The 25325-nt window shown below is 42.5% G+C and overlaps 2 protein-coding genes across 9 annotated transcripts; one reads left to right on the forward strand and one right to left on the reverse strand.

Annotated features, from left to right (window-relative positions):
- Nucleotides 1-21621, reverse strand: LOC103477524 (CD82 antigen). 8 transcript variants are annotated; one of them, XM_081597405.1, is made up of 10 exons: nt 9730-10494; nt 5931-6009; nt 4900-5012; nt 4752-4826; nt 3429-3527; nt 3151-3348; nt 2241-2324; nt 372-647; nt 276-308; nt 1-185 (listed from the first exon to the last, which is right to left on the reverse strand). In XM_081597405.1, exons 1-10 carry the CDS (start codon nt 9793-9795, stop codon nt 27-29), a joined length of 1182 nt encoding a protein of 393 aa, XP_081453531.1. In that variant the 5' UTR covers nt 9796-10494; the 3' UTR covers nt 1-26. The 8 variants fall into 8 exon arrangements, with proteins under 8 accessions (XP_081453531.1, XP_081453530.1, XP_081453529.1 ...); XM_081597404.1 differs by having other exon boundaries at nt 1-212; nt 9730-10493; XM_081597403.1 differs by having other exon boundaries at nt 276-647; nt 9730-10495.
- LOC145547640 (uncharacterized) lies at nt 13367-25178 on the forward strand. The gene is made up of 5 exons (XM_081597406.1): nt 13367-13474; nt 22605-22712; nt 22792-22826; nt 23760-23783; nt 24521-25178. The coding sequence occupies exons 1-5, from the start codon at nt 13423-13425 to the stop codon at nt 24635-24637; spliced, it is 336 nt and encodes a 111-aa protein (XP_081453532.1). The 5' UTR covers nt 13367-13422; the 3' UTR covers nt 24638-25178.
- The last annotated feature ends 147 nt before the right edge of the window (nt 25179-25325 follow it).

The following is a 25325-nucleotide window of genomic DNA, read 5'->3' on the forward strand; positions in this document are numbered from 1 at the left end:
TAATGTTTACAACATTGAATCAGTGTTTAATAATGCTGACTAGCCTCCTGGTAGCCATGGTAACTCTGGTTCTGGTTGAAATGAAGTGGCTCCTGGAAGCCCAGGTTCTGGTCCTGGAAGCCCTGGTTCTGGTTGTACTGGTCATAAATCATGTTGCTACCTCCAGCAGGCATGTACACCTGGTTCTGGTTCTGGTTGTAATGAAATGGCTCCTGGTTCTGGTTCTGGTTGTACTGGTCAGCCATGTTGTTGGCATTTCCAGCAGGCATGTACACCTGGTTCTGGTTCTGGTTGTAATGAAATGGCTCCTGGTTCTGGTTCTGGTTGTACTGGTCAGCCATGTTGTTGGCATTTCCAGCAGGCATGTACACCTGGTTCTGGTTCTGGTTGTAATGAAATGGCTCCTGGTACTCCTGGTTCTGGTTGTACTGGTCAGCCATGTTGTTGGCGTCTCCAGCGGTCATGTAGTTTGGTTCTGGAGCGCCTTCATCCGGGTCCATGAAGGCGCAGTTCTGCTCTCCGCCGTCCGGGTCGGGCTCGGAGTCCGAGTCGGCGCCATCTTCACCAACGAGCCGCTTGTTTTTCTTTAAAGCGCCTTTTTCTCCAAACATGCGGAACAGAGACCCAGCGAAGAAAAGGCCAAAGATCTGCAGAGCAAAGGACCGTTAGCACCCCCTTCAGGCAGCCACGGGAATTACAACTGAAATGCAGAAATACGTTTTTAAAAACTTAATGACTGAAATTCTATTAAATTGTACAAAAAATTGTATTACTTGTGATTTTGCTGTCTATTTGAAGTTAAATTAGAGATTCAAATACAAACAATTCATCCACCATTAGTGTAAATTTACTTATGATGCGAATTAGATCCAGCAGGAACTAAAGGAATGAAACACAGTTCAATCAGTACATTGGTCATTTTACTGATGCTGTTTTTGCTCAAACTAGACTTTAACTGAGACAAAATATATGTTTTTGAACAGTTTTTTTATTTTTGTCATTATTCTAAATAAACCTGAAAAATAAAAAAGTTATAAATATTGAATTTCAGCATATGTGTTTGAATTGGTGTTCGAGTCTTTCCAATACAGCTAATTTTACTGTACTGTCCTTAAAGCTTTTACATGGAAGCCAGGAAAAATAAAACCATCATAGTTACAAGTTTTAAAGTCACTATGAGATGGAATATTTCATGTCATAATTTTGATGAATTTTAAAGTCATGGTTATGATACTGAAGCTAACTGCATGACTTTCTATCTCATAATGTTTGTTCTAATATCCATCCATCCATTTTCTTTCACCCTTGCCCCTCAGTGGGGTCGGTAGGGGTGCTGGTGCCCATCTCCAGCTAGCGTACCGGGCGAGAGGCGGGGTCACCCTGGACAGGTCGCCAGTCTGTCGCAGGGCAACACAGAGACACACAGGACACACAACCATGCACACACACACTCACACCTAGGGGCAATTTAGACAGACCAATTAACCTGACAGTCATGTTTTTGGACCGTGGGAGGAAACTGGAGTACCTGGAGAAAACCCACCATGCACAGGGAGAACATGGAGACTCCATGCAGAAAGACCGGGGCCGGGAATCGAACCCAGAACCTTCTTGCCACTGTGCAGCACGTTCTAATATCCATGACTAAAACTTTAGAATCTGAAATCCTTATTTTTACTATTTTAAATTATGACTTCATGTAATTATGACTTTAAGAAATGCGTTTCCATCCCGTTTCACGATGAATATTCTATTACCATATGTACTCATGTTAATTAATCAATATTCATATTTTAATTTTATGTATTTCATAATGAAAATATAGACTTACAATTTCCCATTTCTACAAACATACCAACATTTAGCTCATTTCCGTTGCTTGGTTGCAAGAGTCACTAAAAGCTATCAATTCCAAATTAGAAATACATTTTATAATTTTGATCACATGTTCTCTATTTTGATGTATAATACATAGAAGACATTTCTCAGCCTAAATGTATATTTTACTGCAGAATCTAATTAAGGGTTTAGATTATTTACTGAGTTAATCGGCCTGCTGCCCGTTTCCGCTTTAATAAACCAGGTGTAGTTCACACTCCGACCACTAGATGGCATCTAATTACTGATTAGAATGAGAGGAAACTATATCTACCGACATTTGTAGTTTTTATACTCCCTCCTGGTTTTATTCCCAGTGAGAGAGGAATGAGTGGAGGTTAAATCTTCCAGATTATTCTTACCTGGATTAAAATGAGGATTGCAGCCATGGCAACGATGGTTATGAAGTTGTCCTTCAGCCATTGGTTCATCTTCTTACGGCAGCTCTGCGGCATTAAACACATCGTTTCATTGAACCAGCTCATTTTCAGGTGAAGATTCTCAGTGTAGGCGCGTTGCATGTCGTTTACATCCGGATATTTTGCGCATTAGCGCAACACTGGAGGGCAAAAAGCTGATTCCTTTGCGTTCCAGGCGCTGCTGCGGTGGAACAATGAACTAAATGAAACCTGGAGATGTATTATTAGCTCAGTGCAGTGCGTCACAGCAAAGGGGAAAACAACGCAGAAAAACAGTTAAAAAACAACTCCAAACCACTCTTACTCTTCTTTTTTCTCGCTCACCGTGTCCGCCACACTTCACGCAGACTCGTTGCCATAGCAACCGACTGACAACAAATACCACTATGTGTGTCAGGATTCAGCACCAAAAGATATGCAAACATTTCCCACACAAAGAGCAGAACATTCAGTACATTACAGTTTGATGTTTATTTTGTGATTATTAATAAGTGATTGCTGTGATGGATAGCTACTGCTGCTATTAGCTAAGCTAACACAGCGGTGGTTGATTAGCTAATCTGAAGCTGTGCTCTATTGATCATTTGTCAGAGTTGGTGTGAGGGACGCTTTTTTTTTTAACTGAACCAAAACATTATTCCACAGCATATCTACATGCTAAGGCTGACAAAGCCAAGCTAGCATAACTGACCTCCTTCCCTCTCCCTCGCTATTTTTACTTAATTAAAACTTTCCTGACCAAAACATTGCGTCTCTTTTCTTTTGTGTATGAGACGTTAGCAGCTTTTTGCCCTCCAGCGGCGTCACGCTGCGACGCGTCCAGATTTCTGCTGTTCGCTTTGGTCGACTGTACCTCATTAAAAATCCCATGTCCTGTTCCAGACACCGTTACATTGGTGTTATTGGTTTCCAAGCACCAGGGCGAGTTTATGCTAGGCTGAAAGGACAGGAAACAGGAACACGGCAGCAGGTTCCCACTCGTCAGGTTCAGAGTTTGAATGAAGGCGTTCTTCAGCCAGTCGTCCGGTCCATTTATTCCGCAGCATTTGGTCTGAGAGCCAGAATAAAAACAAATATCAACCAGGCGTCTTTTACTTTAGCTAGGACAGAAGAGATGGTGGAGAAACTCACATAATGCTGGACGTTATCCATGATTATGTCAGCCCTGCTGCTGCTATTTCCGTACTGACCTATGATGTTGTTCACGGTTTGAGTCAGAGTACTATCGATCTGAGGGAAAACAACAGTAAGCTACGATCTTTGATAAAGACCGAATTAAACACAATAACACACAAAAACAGACTGAAACACTCACACATGCATTCAAACCGCACCAGAGTTCAACCGAACCGAGGAACCATTGTTAGCTTTAATGGTCCGCATCAGAGTTCGATTACGCATTCATACCTCCACAAGCAAACCAGACTTTCTAGGCAGATGTACTGGAGTTGGATTAAAGTGGACTAAACAGCGCTGGTGTGAACGCAGCCCAAGCTGCCAGACAATATTGACATTTACATTCTTGTCTTTTGAGTGAAACAAACTGATTACGTATAGAAAAATTAGACTTTTTCCTTCTTCTGTTCACTATTCACTATTTTCACAACCGTTACTAGGATCACTTTTAGGTGTTCTGTCCAATGATTTCTGTGCACAGCAGAGTAAATCCACAATGCACTTTTAAATCCCAGGATATGGTGCTGGTCTGCTAGGTCTCCTCATGACTTCCTCCTAATCTCAGGGTTAGACTTTTGAGCTAACATCCGAGCCTCAGGCTTGTTTAGCTGTTTTATGGAGCTTCAGCAGTTTTCAGCTGTTCTGATAGACTCCAGCAACGGACATGGAAGGAATATGACAATGACCTTTGACCCTGGAAGCTCTTTAAATGATCTCCCTCTAGGTGGACGAGAATCAAACCAACTGATCTCTTCATGTAAAACGTTAAAGGGGCGGTATTATGTGTTTTCCAGGCACTTAGTCCCATTTTATCGCACAATCAAGTCACTTTTTTACCGTCACTTGTTATAAAAATGCTAAATATATCAAACATGACTTCAAAGAAATATTTACTTCCTGATTTAATTGGGCCTCTGTCTCTTTAAAAGCTCCTGCTCTTTCTGAAGCTCCGCCTCCAGGAAGTCGTCCCAACATGGCTCCTCTATTAACCCTTTCCTGTTTTTACCAGCGTTGCTCTGAGCAGAAGCTCCTGGAATGAGCTCAGCAGATGTTTGCTAATTGCTGCTGGCTAGTCTGAAGGAGCTGAGAGGGGAAGGAGCTGCGCCTCCCAGCGTTTTTTACAGCTGAATGGTTGCCATGGAGATTAAAGTATTTCTCAGACATGAAAGAGTCAAAGCAAAACTCCAGGTTTATTTTTAATGAGGGAAAAACATTAAAACGTTTTGGAAAGAGAAAAAGCAGATTTTAGGTGATAAACCCGCTGTGAAGACGACCGACCTCGTCTCTTTTCAGGAGCAGCAGGATGGTGACGAACAGCTGACCCAGGACCAGCGCGATGAGGAAGCAGAAGTACTGAGGAGGAAGAGCTGAGTGTTGAGCAGGTAGCAGCCGTTTTCCCCTCCGCAGGGAATCATGGGAAACTCACCACCAGCAGCAGGAACCGTTTCTCCAGGGCCGCTCCAGTACACCCAGTCAGGCTGACCAGTGCCACCACTCCACCGATTATGAACAGGCCCACTGCCACCACCTGCAGCTCCTCTGGACGCAAAAACACAAAACTGAGACGGATTCAGGGTGAAGGTCACACCACCACCAGACAGGACCGGCGCTAACTGGGTCATGCTAAGGAAATAAGTAAAAAACTAGAGAATGAAGTCAAAATATTGTGACTTTATTGCCATATTGTGTAGCTTTATGCGTCAAACTCCAGTCCTCCGCTGTCCTGCCTCTGCTGCAGCACCTGAACAGAACAATCAGGTCGTTAGCCGACCTGATCTACACCAGGAGGAGGCGATGAAGACATTTGTACCTGTGGGACATCTAAAACCTGCAGGACAGCAGAGGACTGGAGGTTGACATCCCTCCTTTATGCTCATTAACGTCATTATTGTGATAATTTTGTTCTCATATTGTTTGGATTTATTCTTCTACAACTTTATTTTTGTAAATTTTGACTCTTTCCTTGTATGACTTTATTCTCATAATTATTTTTCTCTTCTCTGTGGTTCTCCTCCACAGTGTCTGACTTCGTTGTGATCTGCAGGATTTCCCTGGGAAGTTTCTGGACCTTCAGCATCGGGTCCAGTTTTGTTGTGGATCAGAACAAAACCTCCAGAGTCCAAACAGTTTGACTGAAACTGTTGCGAATTTAGCAGGAATTTTTCTTTTTCTTTCATTCATTGGGTTGCAGAAAAACCCATCTGCCTTACTTGAAATGGCAAAGATAAATACATTTATATTAAGTCACCCAGAGAAACAGGAAGTGATGGATTATTAAATAAAAGTTCCTACAAACTCTGATGCCATTAGAAAAAAGCTCTGTGAGTTAAAATCTGCTTTATTTACATTTACTTTACTGGAAATTTCAGTTCTCATCTTTTCCTCTGGGGAGATTTTCCTCACCCTTAATAAATGTTACGCTGTTCCTTTAAATAAAAGTATGTTTTATTTTGGTACCAGAGGAGAGGACATTCAGGAAGCTTCCGGTGTCGAAGAGGATCCAGATTCCACAGCCCATAACGCTCAGACCCAGAACCTGCAGAGAAAGTCCAGCTGAACTTCAGACCTGCATCATGTTCATGTTGGTCAAACAGGTTACAGGTGAGCGAAACACAGAAGCTGAGCCTGGAGAAGCAAAGACCTTCAGAGGAGACGAGGGCTGCGTTCACACCGCAGCCTGAAGTGACCCAAATCAGAGTTTTTTGACGTAATGCGACCTGCGTCCGATCTTTTCATGGCAGTGTGAGCAGCTCAGGTCGGATTCTTTTCAGAATGTGAACCATATCCGATACGTATCCGATTCAAATGCGACCATAACGTCCAGGTCACATTCATCCGAACTGAACGTCACTGATTCTCAACAAATCTCACTATTCTGCTCCTGATACACGCAAGCAGGAAGAAAAACAACAACCATGACGGATTATATGCAGGGGTGAAAGTTATAAGGCGGTACGGCAGGTACCGCTACCCCTAAAAGATTTAGTGGGGGTTCGCAGTACCTGCAGGGGGAGGAGCGGCTGTCAGCTTTAAACATGAACGGATTCACTGTGCAGCCGTGAGTTCACCCACTGATCAGCCGTGGCCGATTAGTTTTTCAAGAACAATCTAAAACACGACTTAATCAGTTAATAAATACCTTTTTTCTCATTTCATATTGTTTCTGAACTCTTTGCTAGAGCAGCAGAGCGACACGTTGATCTCAGAAGGTTTTGAGTCTCAGCATCAGGAGACAAACTGAACGTAGCAGGAGGCTGAGAGCAGCAGGTCCTCCTCTGATTGGCTGAGAGCAGCAGGTCCTCTAATTGGCTGAGAGCAGCAGGTCCTCTGATTGGCTGAGAGCAGCAGGTCCTCCTCTGATTGGCTGAGAGCAGCAGGTCCTCCTCTGATTGGCTGAGAGCAGCAGGTCCTCTGATTGGCTGAGAGCAGCAGGTCCTCTAATTGGCTGAGAGCAGCAGGTCCTCTGATTGGCTGAGAGCAGCAGGTCCTCCTCTGATTGGCTGAGAGCAGCAAGTCCTCCTCTGATTGGCTGAGAGCAGCAGGTCGTCCTCTTATTGGCTGAGAGCAGCAGGTCGTCCTCTGATTGGCTGAGAGCAGCAGGTCCTCTGATTGGCTGAGAGCAGCAGGTCCTCTGATTGGCTGAGAGCAGCAGGTCCTCCTCTGATTGGCTTTAAACGTTTGTTACTTTATTAAAGAACAACAACAAAAAATCAACAAAACGTGTTCAAATTAATGACCCAACAACAATAATAATCTCAGTGATTATTGTTTCAACAAGGTGTTGCGCAATCCTGTGCGTTTCGGTTCCATTACCAAAATAACATCAGATCAGGAGATTAAAGTTAACTAACCAACCACCTCTGTGATCATGAAGATTATTAATGATGCAACATAAATATCAAGCCTGAAAACCTTATATCGTAACGGACTGAATGTTTTTAACGTAATCTCTGGTTGGCTTGAGGAGCGCAGGAAGTTGCCATGGCAACAGCTGTGCTTAAATGATAGAGAGACGGAGAGTAAAAAGGTGCAAGTGGTTTAGAGTTGATCACCTGTTCAGGTTGTTTCACCTTTGACCTTTAGAGCCGCTGTAGTTTCTGAACATTCAATAAACGACAAACTTGGACTAATGACCTCGTTCTGTGTGACTATAGTCATTTACAACAAACATCAAACACGGTTAATATGTTTCATTAAGTATTTAACAAACTAATGGCTTCTACCGCAATAATTATGTGAAATTGTCTAATATAAAAAATAGTTTGGTGCTTTGAGCTCAGAGTCTGAGAGGCTTTTCTTTATCAAACAATTTTGTTTTTTGCCTCGTATTTAGCGGAAATATTGATGTTGATGAGATTTTCTCTAAAATAATAACCTTTTTCAACCTTTATAGCTCCACTGTTGAAAATGAGGCTCTAACATTCACAAATGAAATAAAATCCAGTCCAACATCTGGTTTGAGGTGATTCCTCTGGAACCTGTTGGAGGAAAAACATCCCAACTTCAGAAGATGAGCTTTAACCTAACAGAGCTCTGTGGTTCCTCCTGTCAGTATGAGAGTCAGGGTGAGGAGGCGCCATGTTAGGAAGAGAAGCTGCAGGATCTTCAGAACAAACAGGTCATGATGCTGGGCTACTGATTATCCCTCTGTCTGGACACAGGACCAGTAGAACCAGTTTAAAAGATAAAATGAATGGTTATAAACCAGACATGGAAAACTGGGATGCATCCATGCCATGATGTTCAGAGTTTAGGTCTCATGGCATCTCAAGGTGTCAACATTGCAGCCAGTGGGCTGAAGGAGGAAATGCAGCTTTATTTTGTAGTAATTTGTAGTAAGTAAGAGCTACCGGATTTTATCACTTCGCTAAAAAATTAATTAGCACAGAAACTCCAAAGCCCACAAAGAAGTAATGTATGTATGTATGTATGTATGTATGTATGTATTTTTGTCATAGTACCGCCAAGAATTTAAAACTACTTTCACCCCTGACTATATGAGGATGAAGTTATTAATATGTTGCTCCAGCTGGACAACAACTTCAAGCTAAGTTCCACCGTTAGCCTCCATGTTTACTTCCGCAAACTCTGAGCTCTTCTTCTTCTTTTCATGGCGGTTGGCAGAACACTGAGAACGCTGACGCTATGGCGCCCTCTACTGCGCATGCGGGACACTTTCAGGTCGTTTGCCCGTTCAGACTGCAGAACACATACAGGTCGCATTTACTGGCAGTGTGAACGGCCCCGGCAAAAAAATCGGAATTGGGTCACTTCAGGCTGCAGTGTGAACGCAGCCATGCTGGACACGCTAACAGGGAGCTAAAACTGAAGCTATGCTAAACCAGAATGTAAGCTGAAGTGGGATAAAATTAAATTTATGCTAAACTGAATTTATGCCGAAACCAAGTTTAGACGGTTGCTATCGTAACGTCCGTTGTGCACATGTTGCGTTATGATTATTGCATTTTGTTGATCTTTCTGGGCCACCATACTTCTAAACATCTAAACAGTTAAATCACTTTCTTGATGCAAAAGTCTGAAACAATATAACCTTTCAGATGAACCTTTTCAGTCTGACTCCTGGGTCCCTAAATCAATAATCGGTACATTATTTTATTGATTTAGGGACAAACACTTAGCATGTGATACGCTGTCGCTCTTCATGGCTCTTCCCTGGAAGCGCCTCGACTTAAACAGCCATTAAAACCACAAGAGGCAGCTGCATGTGTTGTGATAAATTATGTCCAGGTCCAAGTGCTGAGCCTTGGGGAACTCCTTTACAGAAAAGATTCAACACGGTCATTTCCTGTTGCTTCAAAGAGCCACTTCCTGTCCAGCAAACAAAACAACCAGGAGGAACAGAAGGACTGAAAGAAACTGGATCTGGAAACAGGAAATGTTCTTCATCACAAGTTAATATTAAACTCTGAAGAATAAACCAGCCCTGCAACAGACAGGTCACCTGTCCAGGCTGTCCAGGTCACCAGTCCAGGCTGTCCAGGTCACCTGTCCAGGCTGTCCAGGCTGTCCAGGTGACCAGTCCAGGTGACCCCGCCTCTCACTCGAAACAATAGCTGGAGAGGCAGCAGCTCCTCTTGACCCACTAAAGGACCAGAGTTGAATAAAATGGACGGACGGATGGAGAATAAACCAAACGTAGAAATATTTACAAACATGACAAAACCAAATCTCCCGTTAGAAGAAATGAAGAACCTGATTTAAACACGTTGATGATGAAAATCCAGGAGAAACTCACCAGGAAGACGGAGTTTAAGACGGTGAAGCAGAACTTCAGCATCTCCATTTTCACGTCCAGCTTCATCCTGACCAGCAGCAGGTCGACACCTTTCTGTCGCTTTCTGTTGTTTTTCTCTTGTTTTCTGTTGTTTTTCTCTTGTTTTCTGTTGTTTTTCTCTTGTTTTCTGTTGTTTTTCTCTTGTTTTCTGTTGTTTTTCTCTTGTTTTCTCGTTTTCTGTCGTTTTCTGCTGTTTTTCTGTCGTTTTCTGACAACAGATCCACAGCAACAGAGACGTTGTCCAACAAACCGCTTTGCTTCCCGTCCAACCCTCTGGGAACCGAGTCTGTGCTGAGATCAAAGGTCACTTCCTTATTACCTGTTAAACATCAAACAGCTCAGGTGGTTTCCATGGAAACAAACACCAGGTGTTAATTTTTTACAGTGTAGCGTTAGAGCAGCTGTAACGGCGTCTGGCTGTTTCCTGTTATTTGCAGCTCTGGCTGTAGCATTTAAAATGTTCCTGAATGTGACATGCGGTGGAACCCTGTCCTGATGTGTCATGACGTCCCTGCAGGACATCAGGGAAGTCTGGTGCGTCCCCTGGGGGCCCTCGCACCTCACTGTGAGACCCTTCCCTCCAGTTTGTTTTAAATAGAAACAATCAGTGCGACCCTTTAGCCCCGAGCCGGCGTCCCGTCCATCTGTCATACCTCGTAAATCCAGCACACCTTGTGGTAATGCGCATGCGCACATCGATGTTACGTTTCTTATAAATCCGTCATACCTGTAGAAGTTTCATTTTGTTAGTTTTATTTCTCAATAAGTTTATGATAAAAATAAAATGATAAAGACGTAGTTATTTCCAGAAAGACGTTGTTCTGCTTGAACAGCTCCGGTCAGCATCCAGATATTCATGAGCTTTTCAGGACAGATTCCATTCAGTTTTCTAAAGAAACATTTAAATATTAAAAAGGTAGATTAGCTGTAGGGACAAAATATCCCAACCAAATCTGTAGTCAAACAGTGTTTGTAGTAATAGTGACGCTAAACGGGACTAATGTCTTGTTTACGTTTGGTGACGATATTGGAAACAGCAAAAGTCATTTATGTTAATAAGTTTAATTATCATAGCAGCTTAATTAAATAAAATTTACCATAAACTTCTGAGAAATAAAACAATCAAAATGAAACTCCTACAGGTATGACGGATTTATAAGAAATCTGCTGAGTAAGCAGTATGTGACGTAACATCGATGTGCGCATGCGCATTACCATAAAATATGCTGGATTCACGGGTAAAACAGTCAGAACACCTGTTAGGAAGCCACCGCAGATCAGACAGGTGACGCAAACCTGCGCCGCTCCCACGTCCATCAGGAGCCAATCAGCTTCACCGCTGGGCTCACAGCCAATCAGCTTCACCGCTGGGCCGACAGCCAATCAGCTTCACTGCTGCCCGACAGCCAATCAGCTTCACCGCTGGCCGACAGCCAATCAGCTTCACCGCTGGGCTCACAGCCAATCAGCTTCACCGCTGGGCTCACAGCCAATCAGCTTCACCGCTGGGCCGACAGCCAATCAGCTTCACCGCTGGGCCGACAGCCAATCAGCTTCACCGCTGGGCTCACAGCCAATCAGCGTCCAGCTCTCCGCTCAGGTCAGTTTCTGATTTGAGCCTCTGATTCAACCCAGACATTAAAGTGACTTTACCGGAAGTCAGCCAGCAGAGGGCGCTGTGACGCAGCCAGCAGAGGGCGCTGTGACGCACCCAGCGTCATGTTGGGAATGAAAACGGAGAAACGGAGAGTTTCCTTCATCTAGAAGCTTTTAAAAAGGTTTAACCCCAAAAGAGAAGAAAGTCTGGAGCCATAAAATCCTCCTCTGGCCTCAGCAAACACTCCTCGTGTTTCTCAGCAGGAAAAATGTCTGCAGGCCAACAATCCATCAGGAAACTCTGGAGGCATCACTGGGAACAATGGAGTTATAAATCTGTTCAACTGGGGAGGGCTGACTGGGAGCTGATCAGAACCAGAACCAGAACCCAGAATGGTGCAATCATTTCCTGTTCTGATCTGTTGGTTCTGCTTCAGATTCAGATGAAACAAAACGTTTAGTTTCTGAAGCGTTTAGCTTTATAACTGGTTTACATCTGAGCTAAACGATGTAAACCAGTTGGTTAAGTTACCAAGATAGTTTAACCTTTAATAGTTTGTAAACTAAGCAGCAAGCTAAATATTTTAACAAGTTAAATATGCAAAGTAACTAGTTTGCTAACTAAATATTTAGCTTGAAGTTTAACATTTAGCAAACTAAGAAAATAAACATTTATGGTCCGTGGAGCAGTTTGGTTGGTAGATCCATCGGTGTGTGTGTGTGTGTGTGTGTGCGTGTAGGTGTGTGTGAGTGTGTGTGTGTGTAGGTGTGTGTGTGTGTGTGTGTGTGTAGGTGTGTGTGTGTGTGTGTGTGTGTAGGTGTGTGCGTGTGTAGGTGTGTGTGTGTGTAGGTGTGTGTGAGTGTGTGTGTGTGTAGGTGTGTGCGTGTGTAGGTGTGTGTGTGTGTAGGTGTGTGTGAGTGTGTGTGTGTGTAGGTGTGTGCGTGTGTGGGTGTGTGTGTGTGTAGGTGTGTGTGAGTGTGTGTGTGTGTAGGTGTGTGTGTGTGTAGGTGTGTGTGCGTGTAGGTGTGTGTGAGTGTGTGTGTGTGTAGGTGTGTGCGTGTGTAGGTGTGTGTGTGTGTAGGTGTGTGTGTGTGTGCGTGTGGGTGTGTGTAGGTGTGTGTGAGTGTGTGTGTGAGTGTGTGCAGGTGTGTGTGTGTGTGTGTGTGTGTGCGTGTGTAGGTGTGTGTGTGAGTGTGTGTAGGTGTGTGTGTGTGTGTGTGTGTGTGCGTGTGTGTGTGTGCGTGTGTGGGTGTGTGTGTGTGTGTGTGCAGGTGTGTGTGTGTATGTGTGTGCGTGTGTAGGTGTGTGTGTGTGTAGGTGTGTGTAGGTGTGTGTGTGTGTGCGTGTAGGTGTGTGTAGGTGTGTGTGAGTGTGTGTGTAGGTGTGTGTGTGTGTGTGTGCAGGTGTGTGTGTGTGTGTGTGTGTGCGTGTGTGGGTGTGTGTGTGTGTAGGTGTGTGTGTGCTTGTGTGTGTGTGAGTGTGCATGTATGCGCGTGTGTGTGTGAGTGTGCGTGTGTGTGCTTGTGTGTGTGTAGGTGTGTGTGTGTGTAGGTGTGTGTGTGTGTGTGTAGGTGTGTGTGTGAGTGTGTGAAATGTTCTCTGCTGTAATGATGTGGTGACAGATAACGGCTCTAACACTGTAAAACCGAACAGTTGGATTTTCTCGTGTTTTAGCCGAGATTAAAGCAACAAACTGACCCAGAAAGCAGCTGGAAGGAGAAACTGGACCTCATCTGATCTGCCGCCCACCACTGCTGCTAATGCTAATGCTAACGATGTGAAAAAGGTTGTGGGTTCGGATCCCGTCGGAACATTTCTGAGGGAAGTTTGAACGCTGTCCCTGTTCTCCAGACAGCTCCTCCACTTCCTGTGATGTCATCGCCGTGTTCTGTGATGTCATCACGGTTCTGTCTGCTCCTGTCCTAAAGGAGTTTTATTCCGGTTCTGATCCGGTTCTGATCCAGCTCTCTCCCTCTCTCTGAGGCCACGCCCCCTCCCTCCTCCTCGCGCCCCCCCCCTCCCTCAGAGTCTCAGTCGGCTCCAGCGCCTCGTCCAGGATGAACGTCCCTCTCTCTCTCTCGATCGCCCTGGTCCTGTTTTCCTGCTACGGTGAGTGACATTTGACCTCTGACCTCCTAACTGACCCCAGTCAGCCCAGGAAACGGTTTTTACTCTGTTTCCCTCGCAGCTTTTTCATCTGAGCTTCTGCTCTGGAGAGCCTCAAAGAGGAAACGGTTTTAGCACCAAAGTATTTACTAAAGTATTTGATAAAGTATTTACTAAAGTATTTGATAAAGTATTTACTAAAGTATTTGATAAAATATTTACTAAAGTATTTGATAAAGTATTTGATAAAGTATTTACAGCCCAGGAAGATTTTCAGCCTCCGTGTTTTTGAAGATAAATCAGGTTTTGGTCAAAGTGAAATTAAAGGGACATTCTGCTGCTTTGCTGTGAGGAAACCTAATTTCTGTTCTTGTTTAAACAGGTTTTTGTGAGTAAAATGAAAACGTTTGTTTTCAGCCTGTGGAGTGAATCACAGATCTGTGTGTGCGACAGGCTCTGGTACCTGTAGAGACCTGAACGCTGCAGGTCGGCCGACACGCAGACTTCAGTTTGAAACGTTGATCCTGCTGATGAAGGAGAGAAACGCTGGGATTACCTGAGTTTACGCTAAAATCTCTGAGCTGCAGCGAGAATCAAGCAAACAACTCTTCATAAAACTGTTTATGTGGCAGATAATAGAGAACAGCTGCAGGATTAAAGAGGTTTATGTCACCAGATGGTTTGTTAAGGAAACGCCTGGAGGTTAAAATTACACTGAAACTAAAAATTATTTAAAGAAATGCCTGAAAATTCACACAGAAATTCACAAAAAACGGAGAAACTTTTCTCCACTGACGATAAAAGTCGCCTGGTGAAAGCAGAGATGAAGCCGGTTCTGTTTGGACGTCCATCAGAACCAGCACAGAGTCGAACCGGGTCACAGCAGGCTCCCAGTTACCCGACCCAGTTAGCGTTCTGACTCCAGTTTGACTCAGATGGTTCTGACCCGGTTAAATTCTCAGAACAATTCAGGAAACAAGGCGCTAATAGCAGAGCTAACTCTTAGCTTAGCGCTTTGCTAACGTTGAAAAATTCATTCTTCAGATAAATTCTTAAGTCTTTACATTTACATGACAGTTTTGTAAACATTCAGCTGAATAAAGTTCAACATCTGTGTTGAAGTTTAGATTAACTATTAACAAATCTTCTTGTAGTTAGATGATTATATTCATGCTCTTATTTTGAAGGGGTTGAAGTCTGTTTATGCATTAATTCCATTTCCTCTCCTCACGTTCGCTCTTCCCCCCCTCATAACTTTATTAAAACATGAAACATTCACAAACAGGAGAGAACATAAACATGAATACAATATCTCACGTGAACAAGCCCTGTGATCAAAAGATTCAGCAAAACAAATCTAAAGTGACGCAGTAACAGTAAATTATGGAAATTTAAAAGCTAAAATAAAAAAAACTTTAACATCAATTAATAAAAAATAACAAATTTTAGGCAGAAGAAACTTTTCCAAACTACTGACAGGTGAGTAACGTAGCGTGGTGGCGCTACGCTACTTAGCTAGCTGCGCTAATCCTTAACATTAGCCCTGCTAACGCTAAAGCGATAAAACAACATTGTATTATGAAGAGCTAATGCTAAAACACCAAATGAAAAATTATCTCCGCCATTAGCGCATTAGCAGGTTAGCATAGCGGTAGCTCTGGTTTCTACTGCACCTTTAATTCACCTCTAACCATTAATACAGTTCTCCTATAAACACGTTTTCTCCTAAGTGTAACTCAAACCACTAGTTAATCCACCTCTGATGAAATCTATGTTTTAGCTTCACGTTTTGGATTAAAATGCTGGAATAAAAGAGCTTTTTGAAGTTATTCTGCAGTGTTTGGCTTCCAAACACACTAAATGACTTCAACCTGCAGAGCAAGTTTTCATGAAGAGCCGTGAAAACCCATCGGATCATGAGTTATCGCCTGGCTCTGCGGTCTGATGGTGGGAATCTGTGTGAAACCACCGAACAAGTGAACCCAGAAACAAACCGGCAGTGAAGAAATGGGTGATGGATCATGATTTACTTGCTTAATATGAGCCAGAAAGGGATCAGAGGAGCTGCTGCAGTTTCCAGGTTTAAACCTCCGTCAGCCGAGAAATCAGCCGAGAAAACCCCGACTGTGACCGGCCCAGTCGTCTTCTTTCTGCTCCTGCTTTATCGTGTTTTTTTTGTAAAACCAGCTTCGGTTAGGAAATCTCTGGTTCTGGAGTTTGCTGACAGTTTTTGTTGTGACAGAAACTGTTTGGGTTTTTCGGCTGATGTCTGGTTGAATCAGACGGTCGTGTTTGGTCGACCAGCAGAAGAAAAGGCAACAGGAAGTGAATTTACAGGCCCCACAAAATGATTAATGCATTTATCATTTCATCTACCACATAAATAAAATCATTAATTGTGACCATTGTTCTACTAACCATGTTTTAACTACATGGTCCAGACGGCAGAAACCCAACTAAGTGGGACTGGGAGCTGAAATCGATGCGTTTATTGTTTTTACAGCAGACGAAACAAGAATGTCAGTTTTATTGCTAAAATGTGTGAATATGCAGCTCAAGGTGTTATTAAATAAAAAATATCTAAAAGTTAAACTCAGAATGCAAATGAATCCGGAGAAAATGAGTTTCAGTTGAGCTTCAGACTCTTATCCTGTCTTTTGTTGTTGTTGTTTTATTGGTTGCAGATATAAACGACGTTTATCTGCTAAATGTCTTTTCACATTAAAGCAGAGAAATATTTCCGAAACTTAGAATGAAAAATGGATTAAAGCAGTTCGCTCAGCTTTATTCGGGTTTTCTTTCATCTTCACATACAGATTTACATTCTGTCCAGATTTAAATAAACATTGAAGAGAAGCGCTTTTAATAAAGTGAAGTGTTTTTAGCTTTAGCGCTGTTAGCACATCTTCCTCCAGGCATAGAATTTCTAATCTAGATGTCTCCTGTAATTGAGTTGTTTCAGATAACTGAGTGATTAATGGAGGAAATATGAGCCCTCAGTTTCTGTGGCCTTCAGTCAGACTTTCTTTGTTTAGTTGTGAAACCTCTGCTTTTCTCTCCAAACCACCAACAAACCGGGAGACGAAACCCTGAAACATGAGCGATCATGTTCATTGATTCAGAGCGATCCGCAGGATCGGCGCCAACGAAGAGGCACGGCGGCGGACACCGAGGTGGAGCCGTCAGGAGTGCAGACATGTTTCAATCTGTCTGAGAAACATTTAAATAACTGAGGCTAAAACCAAACCCTCACAGAAACGCCTGACTCACCACAGGCTGAATAAAATGCCCCGACCGTCACATCCGCTTCAAACGGACCCGCAACCAGCCGCCATGTTTCAGACACAGGCTTTTAATTTGCTTTGTCCTCTGGGTCAGTAGGAAACACCTGAGCTGATTCCCCCTGTTTCACCGGAGGCCTGCCATTAAACTGGTTATTGGTCCAAACAGGCTGACGTTCGATTCCTGCTGGTCACGGTTTGAACCACAGGTTTTGCATCAGTTAAAAAAAATAAACCAAAACGTAGAAAAACCTGCGTGGAAAAACTCAGCTGCTCATGTTTCATCTTGAATTAAGAGCAAAAACCATCAGCGGGCGTTGCTATGGAAACGAGAGTCAGTCTGCTGCGAGCAGTGACACGGGAAGGGTCATAAGGTCATCAGTGGTGAGGACTGCTAGCTAAAACATTAGCTGCTAACTTCACCAAGCAAAAATTAGTTCTGCTAACAGTAATTAGCAGAAGCTAACGCTAAAGTACCAAATTAAACTGTGATGAAATGCACCATGTGTCAGTGAGACGTTTGTTACGGCGTACATCGCCCTCTACAGGCTCGGAGTTGTTATTGCACTTCCTGAACGGTTAGCGCTTCAGGATCTCTGGAACAAAACTTTCACGGTTTCAGTTTTACAGCTGCTGAGTAGGCAGTGGCTATAACGTTGCTATGGCAACAATAAACAATCACCAGAACCTCTTTAGTCACACGAACAGCTTGTGCGTCTTTGAAACGCTGAATGCATCAGGCGACGTTCCTCATGCTGAACTCGTTCTGTTAGCATCAGATCAGAGGAAGTTGGTTCACATCGTCTGACATATTTTCCTTCTCCGTCTCATACGGGTCGATCCCGAGAGCAGCCATTTTGTTCATACGCTTCCTTATCGCTGGCCATCGGTCAGCTTCGCTCTGCGCTGCGCTTGCCTACCAAGATGGCGCGGATCACTTCCGGTTCCGACTTGCTGGAGCTGCGCGTTAGCGCCGCTCTGAGCGCGTTAGCAGATCAGCGTCCGCCTCGGGTCATCTAGAAAAACCATCTGACGTTCTTCCCAGCTGATCCCAGCATCAGAAACGACCAGGAACCCAACAGCTCCGTCTCAGGCTCCGCAGTTAGCAGGCCAAAGGTTAAAGGTCATGAGAGGACAGGCAGAAAACCTCCAGAGCTGAACAGCAGAAAGAGAATGACGGCGTTGTGAAGCTTCCTTGTTTTTCTCAGAGACGATTTAAAGTATTTGCTGATTGAATCTGAGTTCTTCATTCCTGATGGAGACTTTGTGTGAACCATCCCAGGATTTCACTTTTTCCTTAAATCCAGGTTTCCCTGGTTACCTTCCTTGGACTTAATGTCTCATTTTGCTGCTCTGGACCGGTTCCTGCGATGTCAGGCCCAGAACGGACCGGGTCTGAGTGGCCCGGTCCGTTAAGCCTGAGGGGGATAAACTGCTGACTCTGCGGTTTTTATCAGTCCGCCTGCGGCTCGGACCAACAAGCCCCGACACATCTCTGCTTCCCTCCCAGCTGTCAGAGGGCTGCTGAAGTTCACCGTGTCGGGAATAAATGAGGTTTTCCCAGAAACGGGAACGTCTTGAGTCCAACCGTCGGCCATTCACCCGACCCAAACTGGACCTTAGTGAACCTGCTTTCAGAAAACTCTGACCTGCAGACATTTCAGTCCCTTCCAGGATTTTTCTGTGTTGCGTAAGAGAATCTGTTACTTTCACTTTGAGTCTTCAGATTCCTGGCCTGGTGGCTTGTTGTTGAAATGAGATTTTATTTCTGCATCATAACGTCTGCGTCCTCCTCACTTCTTCAGCTCCCAGCACATTAAACTGGTTTCCATGCTACTAATCTCCCTCCCAGTCGATCTTGCTTCTGTCGGATCCCGTTTGCCTGTCGCCGGGTATTTGCTGTTTGGATAGTTTCCGTCCCAGAGATCTGCGTCGGACTCCTGTGTTTTTATTTTTCCTCTTAATTTGTTCAGATCTTTTAGTTTTTTCTTCTCCTTTCCTGTAAATTATTGCTCAGACTAATTTGCTGCTGAAAGAGGAGTTTGAATCTGTGACATCTCTGAGTAAAGCTTGTTTTGATAACATAACAGCTTTTCTATCCGCCCCAGGCGACGACGTGCTGGTGCCCATATAAACTCTGTGCTGGAACAGACCTGCAGTGTTTAACCGCTGAATTAGCTCATAAACTGATCTGACGGCTCATCAGGTTCCCTGATGGCATCTTTAAACAACAGCAGGTTTTAAAACTCCTCAACCTGGAAGCCTTTCAGATCATAAAACAGAAAATATCCTTTATATATGAGGAATACAGGAGAATTTTGCTTTTTGTCACTGAAATGTTTCAGATTTAAGACATTTTTATATCAGATAAAGCAAAACGAACGTGGCTGAACGTGTAAAGGTAATTAATCACTGATGAACGAGCTTCTGGTGACGACCAGCAGTTTGTTTCCAGCAGCCGATTCATTGGGTCAAACAGAACCTGCATGGCAGCAGGAAGTAGGTGACGAAAAGACAAACAGGGACAGGAAGTAAGAAAACATCAACATGTTCACAATGTGACGGACCTGAAGCTGAAACTATCCATCCATCCATTTTCTTGCACCCTTTTTCCCTCAGTGGGGTCGGGAGGGGTGCTGGTGCCCATCTCCAGCCAACGTTTCGGGCGAGAGGCAGGGTCACCCTGGACAGGTCGCCAGTCTGTCGCAGGGCAACACAGAGACACACAACCATGCACACACACACTCACACCTAGGGGCAATTTGGAGAGGCCAATTAACCTGACAGTCATGTTTTTGGACTGTGGGAGGAAACCGGAGTACCTGGAGAAAACCCACCATGCACAGGGAGAACATGGAGACTCCATGCAGAAAGACTGGGAATCGAACCCAGAACCTTCTTGCTGCAAGGCAACAGCTCTACCAACTGCGCCACTGTGCAGCCAAGCTGAAACTAAAGCCAAGTTATTAAAAATAACAGTAAGAATCACCAAATGTCTTAATGCTCAGCAGCCTGCTGATCGCTTCGCCTGCAGAAACGTTCCCTGATTTCAAAACGTCTTTGAAAGTTAAACCAAATTAAAGTTAAATACAACTGAAAATGTCATCATTAATCGTTTTAAAATGAAAAAACAGATTATGATTGGATGTTTTTGAGCCAGTCAGTCAAAATTATGGGAAACAAAATATTAACCTTTTTATAGCTGAGCTTTGATAATCAGAAGAGCCACGTTTAGGACCAGATGAGTTTTTAATTTATTAAACTAAATATAGCAGCAGCTTGAAAGGAAGCGACATAAATCATGTTTTCATAACCAAGAACAGATTTGTTCAATCCTGCCAAAAAAACTCAGAAACTTTTGTAATGCATTAAAATATAAGTACTAGAAAAATCCTGAAGAAACGTAAATGAGGCCTGCAGAAGTGGGCCCATCACTTTGGACCAGCATTTAACACAGCTGGACTGAGGAGAGCATCCATGCAGGTCAGGGCTGCGGGTCACCTGGCTCAGCCTGGCTCACCTGGCTCACCTCTACAGTACCATGATTCAACCCCATGAACAGGTTAATCCCAGACTGACGACTATTAGCTTCGCACATGTGGTTCTCACTCATGGTCCAAAATAAAAAACATAAAGACGGTAATTGTTTATTTCTAAAAAAAAAAACATTCAACCTTCACACTAAGGATTTTAATTCACACTCAAAAATTCAGATAAATAATCATTTTATGTAAGCAAAATATGAATAGTCACAGGAAATATGCATTCTTCCCACAATGCATTGTGAGACCTGCCTCTGCGCCTGTTTGTGAGACTACTCTGCCTCTCTGGGCCCGTTGCTATGGTAACTAATTATCCGCACTGGGCTGGCTGTGGAGACAGAGTTTCTATACTTGGGAGACACCCAGCGTCAGTCTCAGGGACCCTGACAACAAACCATAAGCCCTAGAGAAATGTTGAAAACATTTTACGGGAGCAGGCATGTGCATCTATGCCACGACCGACTTTCAGACCAATAGGCCGATATTTGTGCCTGTGCCAGTTAAAAAGAGTTTAGGAGTCAAACCTCCACTGCGCTGTGTGTGTGTTACAGAAAGATTAGTGATTCTGTGAGACACTCAGCCTCGATTTTTCTCGTTTTTCTCAATTTATGTCGTCATTTTAACTCAGAATCCCACTAAAAGTAACAGCTGCCTTCTCGGCATCAAGCTGAACGTTTTGATACCATTTTTGTGGGGGAGCACGCAGCGGTTCGGGCCGCATTAACGGTGCCGTAAGAAACATAAATAAATAAAGATACCGCTTATTGGGTGTAGAACAACAAGTTCCTGCCATGCAGTGCACAGCAGGCCCCACGTCAAAGTGTTTATCTGCAGGTGTGAATACTTATGCAACCAGCTAGCTTAAGCTAACGTGTGATGAAAACTTGACAAGAAATTCTAAACTGTTAAACTTTATTTTAAGAATCATAAAGTAGCTCAAGCTACTACAGTAAATGCTTCAAGGCATTTACTGTAAAATCCCTTTACGTAAAAATGGAAGGTGTGAAGCTGGTTTAAGCTGTTAGCTTAAGCTAGCAGTTAGCAAAAGCTAGCATAACCTAAGCTAGCTGCTAAGTGGTTGCTAAGTTTTCACACCTTCCCCAGAATGCAAAATGCTGCTTTAAAAATATACATTTTAACGAAACAAAGACCCGACCTTCCACCCGGAGGCGTGTCAGCTGAAGAAGCCTCTCGGTCTCATTCAGCACCGGCCAAGCGGGTCGGTTCCGTCCCGGTTCTGCGCCCTGATGGACGGCTGTTGGCTCTGGCTGGCGGCCAACCAACACATGTTCCGAAGGCTGGGAACAAACTCCGCTCAGCAGGCTGGGAAATATGATATGCATCCATAAAACAAATAATAATAAAAAAAACAAGTTGAAACGGAGAAAATCCAGCAGAAACTTCCGGGTTTTACTGCAACAACGTCTCTGGTATTTGTGGATTTTCTTCCAGTCGTTTCGTGTCACTGTAAATGTAAAAACAGAAAACAGGAGTTTTTCAAAAGTTATTTCTCTGAATGCAACACGATTACATTTTATTCACGTTTATTTCCATTTACGTAGAATTTGGAGATAATCGATAGTTAAACTGGAGAAATGACGAGGAGAACCGTTTGTAAGTTTATACACAATAAAAAATTAACAGCAATATTTTGTTCTAGTTTGTCTTAAAGAACAAAATGCTGGAGTTCATTTTTCAGTCATATTTTCACCATGTTATTCATACATTTTCTTTTATTGCTCCTCATCTGTGAGGTTCCCTGTGCAACGCAGTTAGGGGTGTTCAAAGTGTGGCTCGGGGGCCATTTGTGGCCATTGGGACAACGTTAGTGGCCCCCTGACTGCAACGTACAAACTCGGCCCTGCCATTGGCATTTTATTTTTAGCAAGACAAATTAAATTACAACTTTAATCTTAAACGAAAAGTTTAAGATTATAAAGTATTTTATAGTATGTTATAGAAAGTATTTTTCTTCCAACGGTAATTTATTTACATTTTAATTTTATATTAAGTACCAGAATAAACTCAGAGCAAATAAATTTTTCTATTTAACTTGGATAATAGAATAAGACCTTTTTTTAGAAAGAAACTTCTCTTTTTAGTTGCTAGGAAAAATATTTTCTAAATAATTGCCTAAATATTTAAGAAATTGTCCGCCATGTATTAGAACAAAAGAATTTGTCATTTTTTAATTAAAATTTTGCACCATAATAACTTGTGATTTTAGGACGTCGTCAACAGAAAATGTTATTTAAAAATGTGGATATTTTAACTCTGAGGTTTGAACTAATTTATTGTGTTTCCTGACAGGAAATGTAAGCAGCGACAATGAAGAGGAAGAGACGACCCAACCCAGTTACACTGGATCAACGACTGACCCCGACTACGACTACAACGCCACCTTCGAGTATTACTACGGTAACGGCAGCGCTCCGGCGCGCAGCTTCAGGTTTATTCATGTTACTGACAGAAGAATCTGGCTTTTCTGTCCTTATAGTGACCAATAACAGCGGCTACATCGACTCAGACGAGGCGAGTAACGGCTCTGCCGATTTTATTTCATTCATACTTTATTATATCAATTATAATAAATGTATAAATACTGGATAATACTGTATCTACACATACAGTCAAAGGAATTTTACTTTTTGTTGTTTTTTGTTTTAAATATTTCTTTTGTTTTTTGAGAATCATTTGTCTGTAAAAATATTTAAAAAATCATTTTATATGTATTTTTATCAGATGGTGATAAAGTTCTGGGTCAGGTCGATTAAAAATGTAATTTTTTTAAAAATGTTGCTAAATGTTGCATCTTAGCATCTTTGGGAAAATTTAAACCCATTTTGTCCCTTTTCTCAAGAGTCACTGAAACGTGTTCATGAGTAAATATTGAGACTGTTTTAGCTCCGTAATGAATGGGATCAGGCGCTGCTGCTTGTCTCATTGCTTTTCCGATGATGATGATGATGATGATGATGTCACACCTGTTTTATCTTTTACAAATTAAAGTCTGAACAAAGTTTATTTAAGATGATTTATTAGTTAAATAATTTATCATAAATGTCTAAATCAAATCAAAACTGGATTTTTATTCTGCTTCCGTTTTTACTCAGTTTTTATCCAGGCAATAGAAAACATTTCAGATTTATGCGCAGGATGTTTCTGTAAAGTTTGATGACAAAAAGTAAATCTGCTTTAAAAATGTTCAAATTGAAAAAATATGTTTGCAGATTAAGAGTTTATAATGAGGGAACAACAGCGACACCTGCTGGCTGCAGTGTTTAAAATAATTCAAAATATGTCGTCATAAACCAGAAAACCCACCAGTTTTCACTGCAGGATCCGAGCAGCGGGAGAAATCACACAGCAGAGGATGTGCAGAATGAAAACCTTTATTTTGACAGGAAAGTGTTTTGGTTTCGTCCAAGTGGTTCACTGTAAAAACGTATTTTCTTTCTCTTGCAGATTTCTCCAGAATCCACCACCCCGGTAAAAACAACACATTCATAATAAATACGGAGCTCCATCGCTGCCAGTCCGATTTGTTTAAACTCAATGTTTAGATTCCTGGTTATTCATGCATTTTAAATATTTATAAATAAGTAGCTCGCTAACATGATTAACATGAATAAATGAACAACTTAACACTCAACAGAAGAAATTTGTGAATTGAGCCAAGTGGGACGTCTCAAATTCACACAGAAATTCAATTATATGGAGCTAAATTGGTGTTGATAAAGTTTGTTTAAAAAATTAAAACAAAAAATTTAAACAGAAAATTTGTTTTTTTTTACTTTTCTTTCAGTTTAAAATCTTTTTTTGCTTCATAACATTTTTAATCAGTTTTTTAAAAAAAAATACAGTTTCAAAACTTTCAAATAAAAAAAAGGATGTTCAGTTTCAATCATTTTTGTCTGAAATTTTCAGTTTCAAAACTTTTTTTCCAATTTCAGATCTATTTTGTGTAGTTTTATTTTTATTTTTTCTTAATTTCAAATATTTTGAAATTGACTCCAATTTAGCTCCATACAGCAAAGTCAGACCAGGAGCATTTGGTGAATCAAGACATATTTTTGTTTGTATGACAAATAAATGTGTTCATGAGTAAATATTGAGACTGTTTCAGCTCCGTAATGAATGGGATCAGGCGCTGCTGCTTGTCTCATTACTTTTCCAGATGATGATGATGATGATGATGACGTCACGCCTGTTTTATTCTCTTGCAGATGGGCGACGTCAGACGGCTCATCTTTGAGAGCGACAGCAGCAGCTGCAGATCAATAACCGACCGATCGCTGCTGATCGGCTCCCTGCTGCTGTCTCTGGCGGCTCTTTTCCACTAGCAGCCATCGTTTCCATGACGACGCTGCCACCACACTCAGAGCTATTGTGCAGTAAATGATTGGTGAACCAGTTTGAACCAAATCTTAGTGGGACGTTTGGGTTCGGACTTCAAGTCGTTGCTAATGTCTGATCAGTTCTGATCCATCCAGACGGGATTTCTGTTAGCAGAGACCAACGACACCAGTTAGCATCTGCTGGTTACCAGTTATTGATACGGGGTCGTTGTTCAGCCATGATGCTGAATTCAGAGTCATTATGACACCAGGACAGGTGAAACCCTCCAGACAGAAAACGTCTGATTAATAAACAGAAGATGGCGAGTTCATCACATTCCAACCTGGACCCAAATGAAATGTTTGTTTTTGAATTTAAATCTTTGAATATGGTTGGACTGATCTGATTCTATGTGTCTTTCTGTATAAATGGGGTCCGTTTGTTCTTATGTCTCCTGAGCTGTTGGTGTGATAAAAATAATCTGGACTTACTATTTCTATTCTATGACTAAAGTTTTATATTAAAACCCGAGAACCGTCCCGATAAGTGGGTCTGATTCATTACATTTGGAAGACTTTAAAGAAAAGCATCATCTTAGAAATCACAGATTAGTATTTTAATCTTTCATTGTTGCAGAGAATCCCAACAGGACCAGAACTTGGCCTGGAGAGTCAAAAATGGCTGACAAACAGA

This window comes from Poecilia reticulata, chromosome 16 (assembly GCF_904066995.2).
Source record: "Poecilia reticulata chromosome 16, P_reticulata-male-v2, whole genome shotgun sequence".
Lineage (NCBI taxonomy): Eukaryota > Metazoa > Chordata > Actinopteri > Cyprinodontiformes > Poeciliidae > Poecilia > Poecilia reticulata.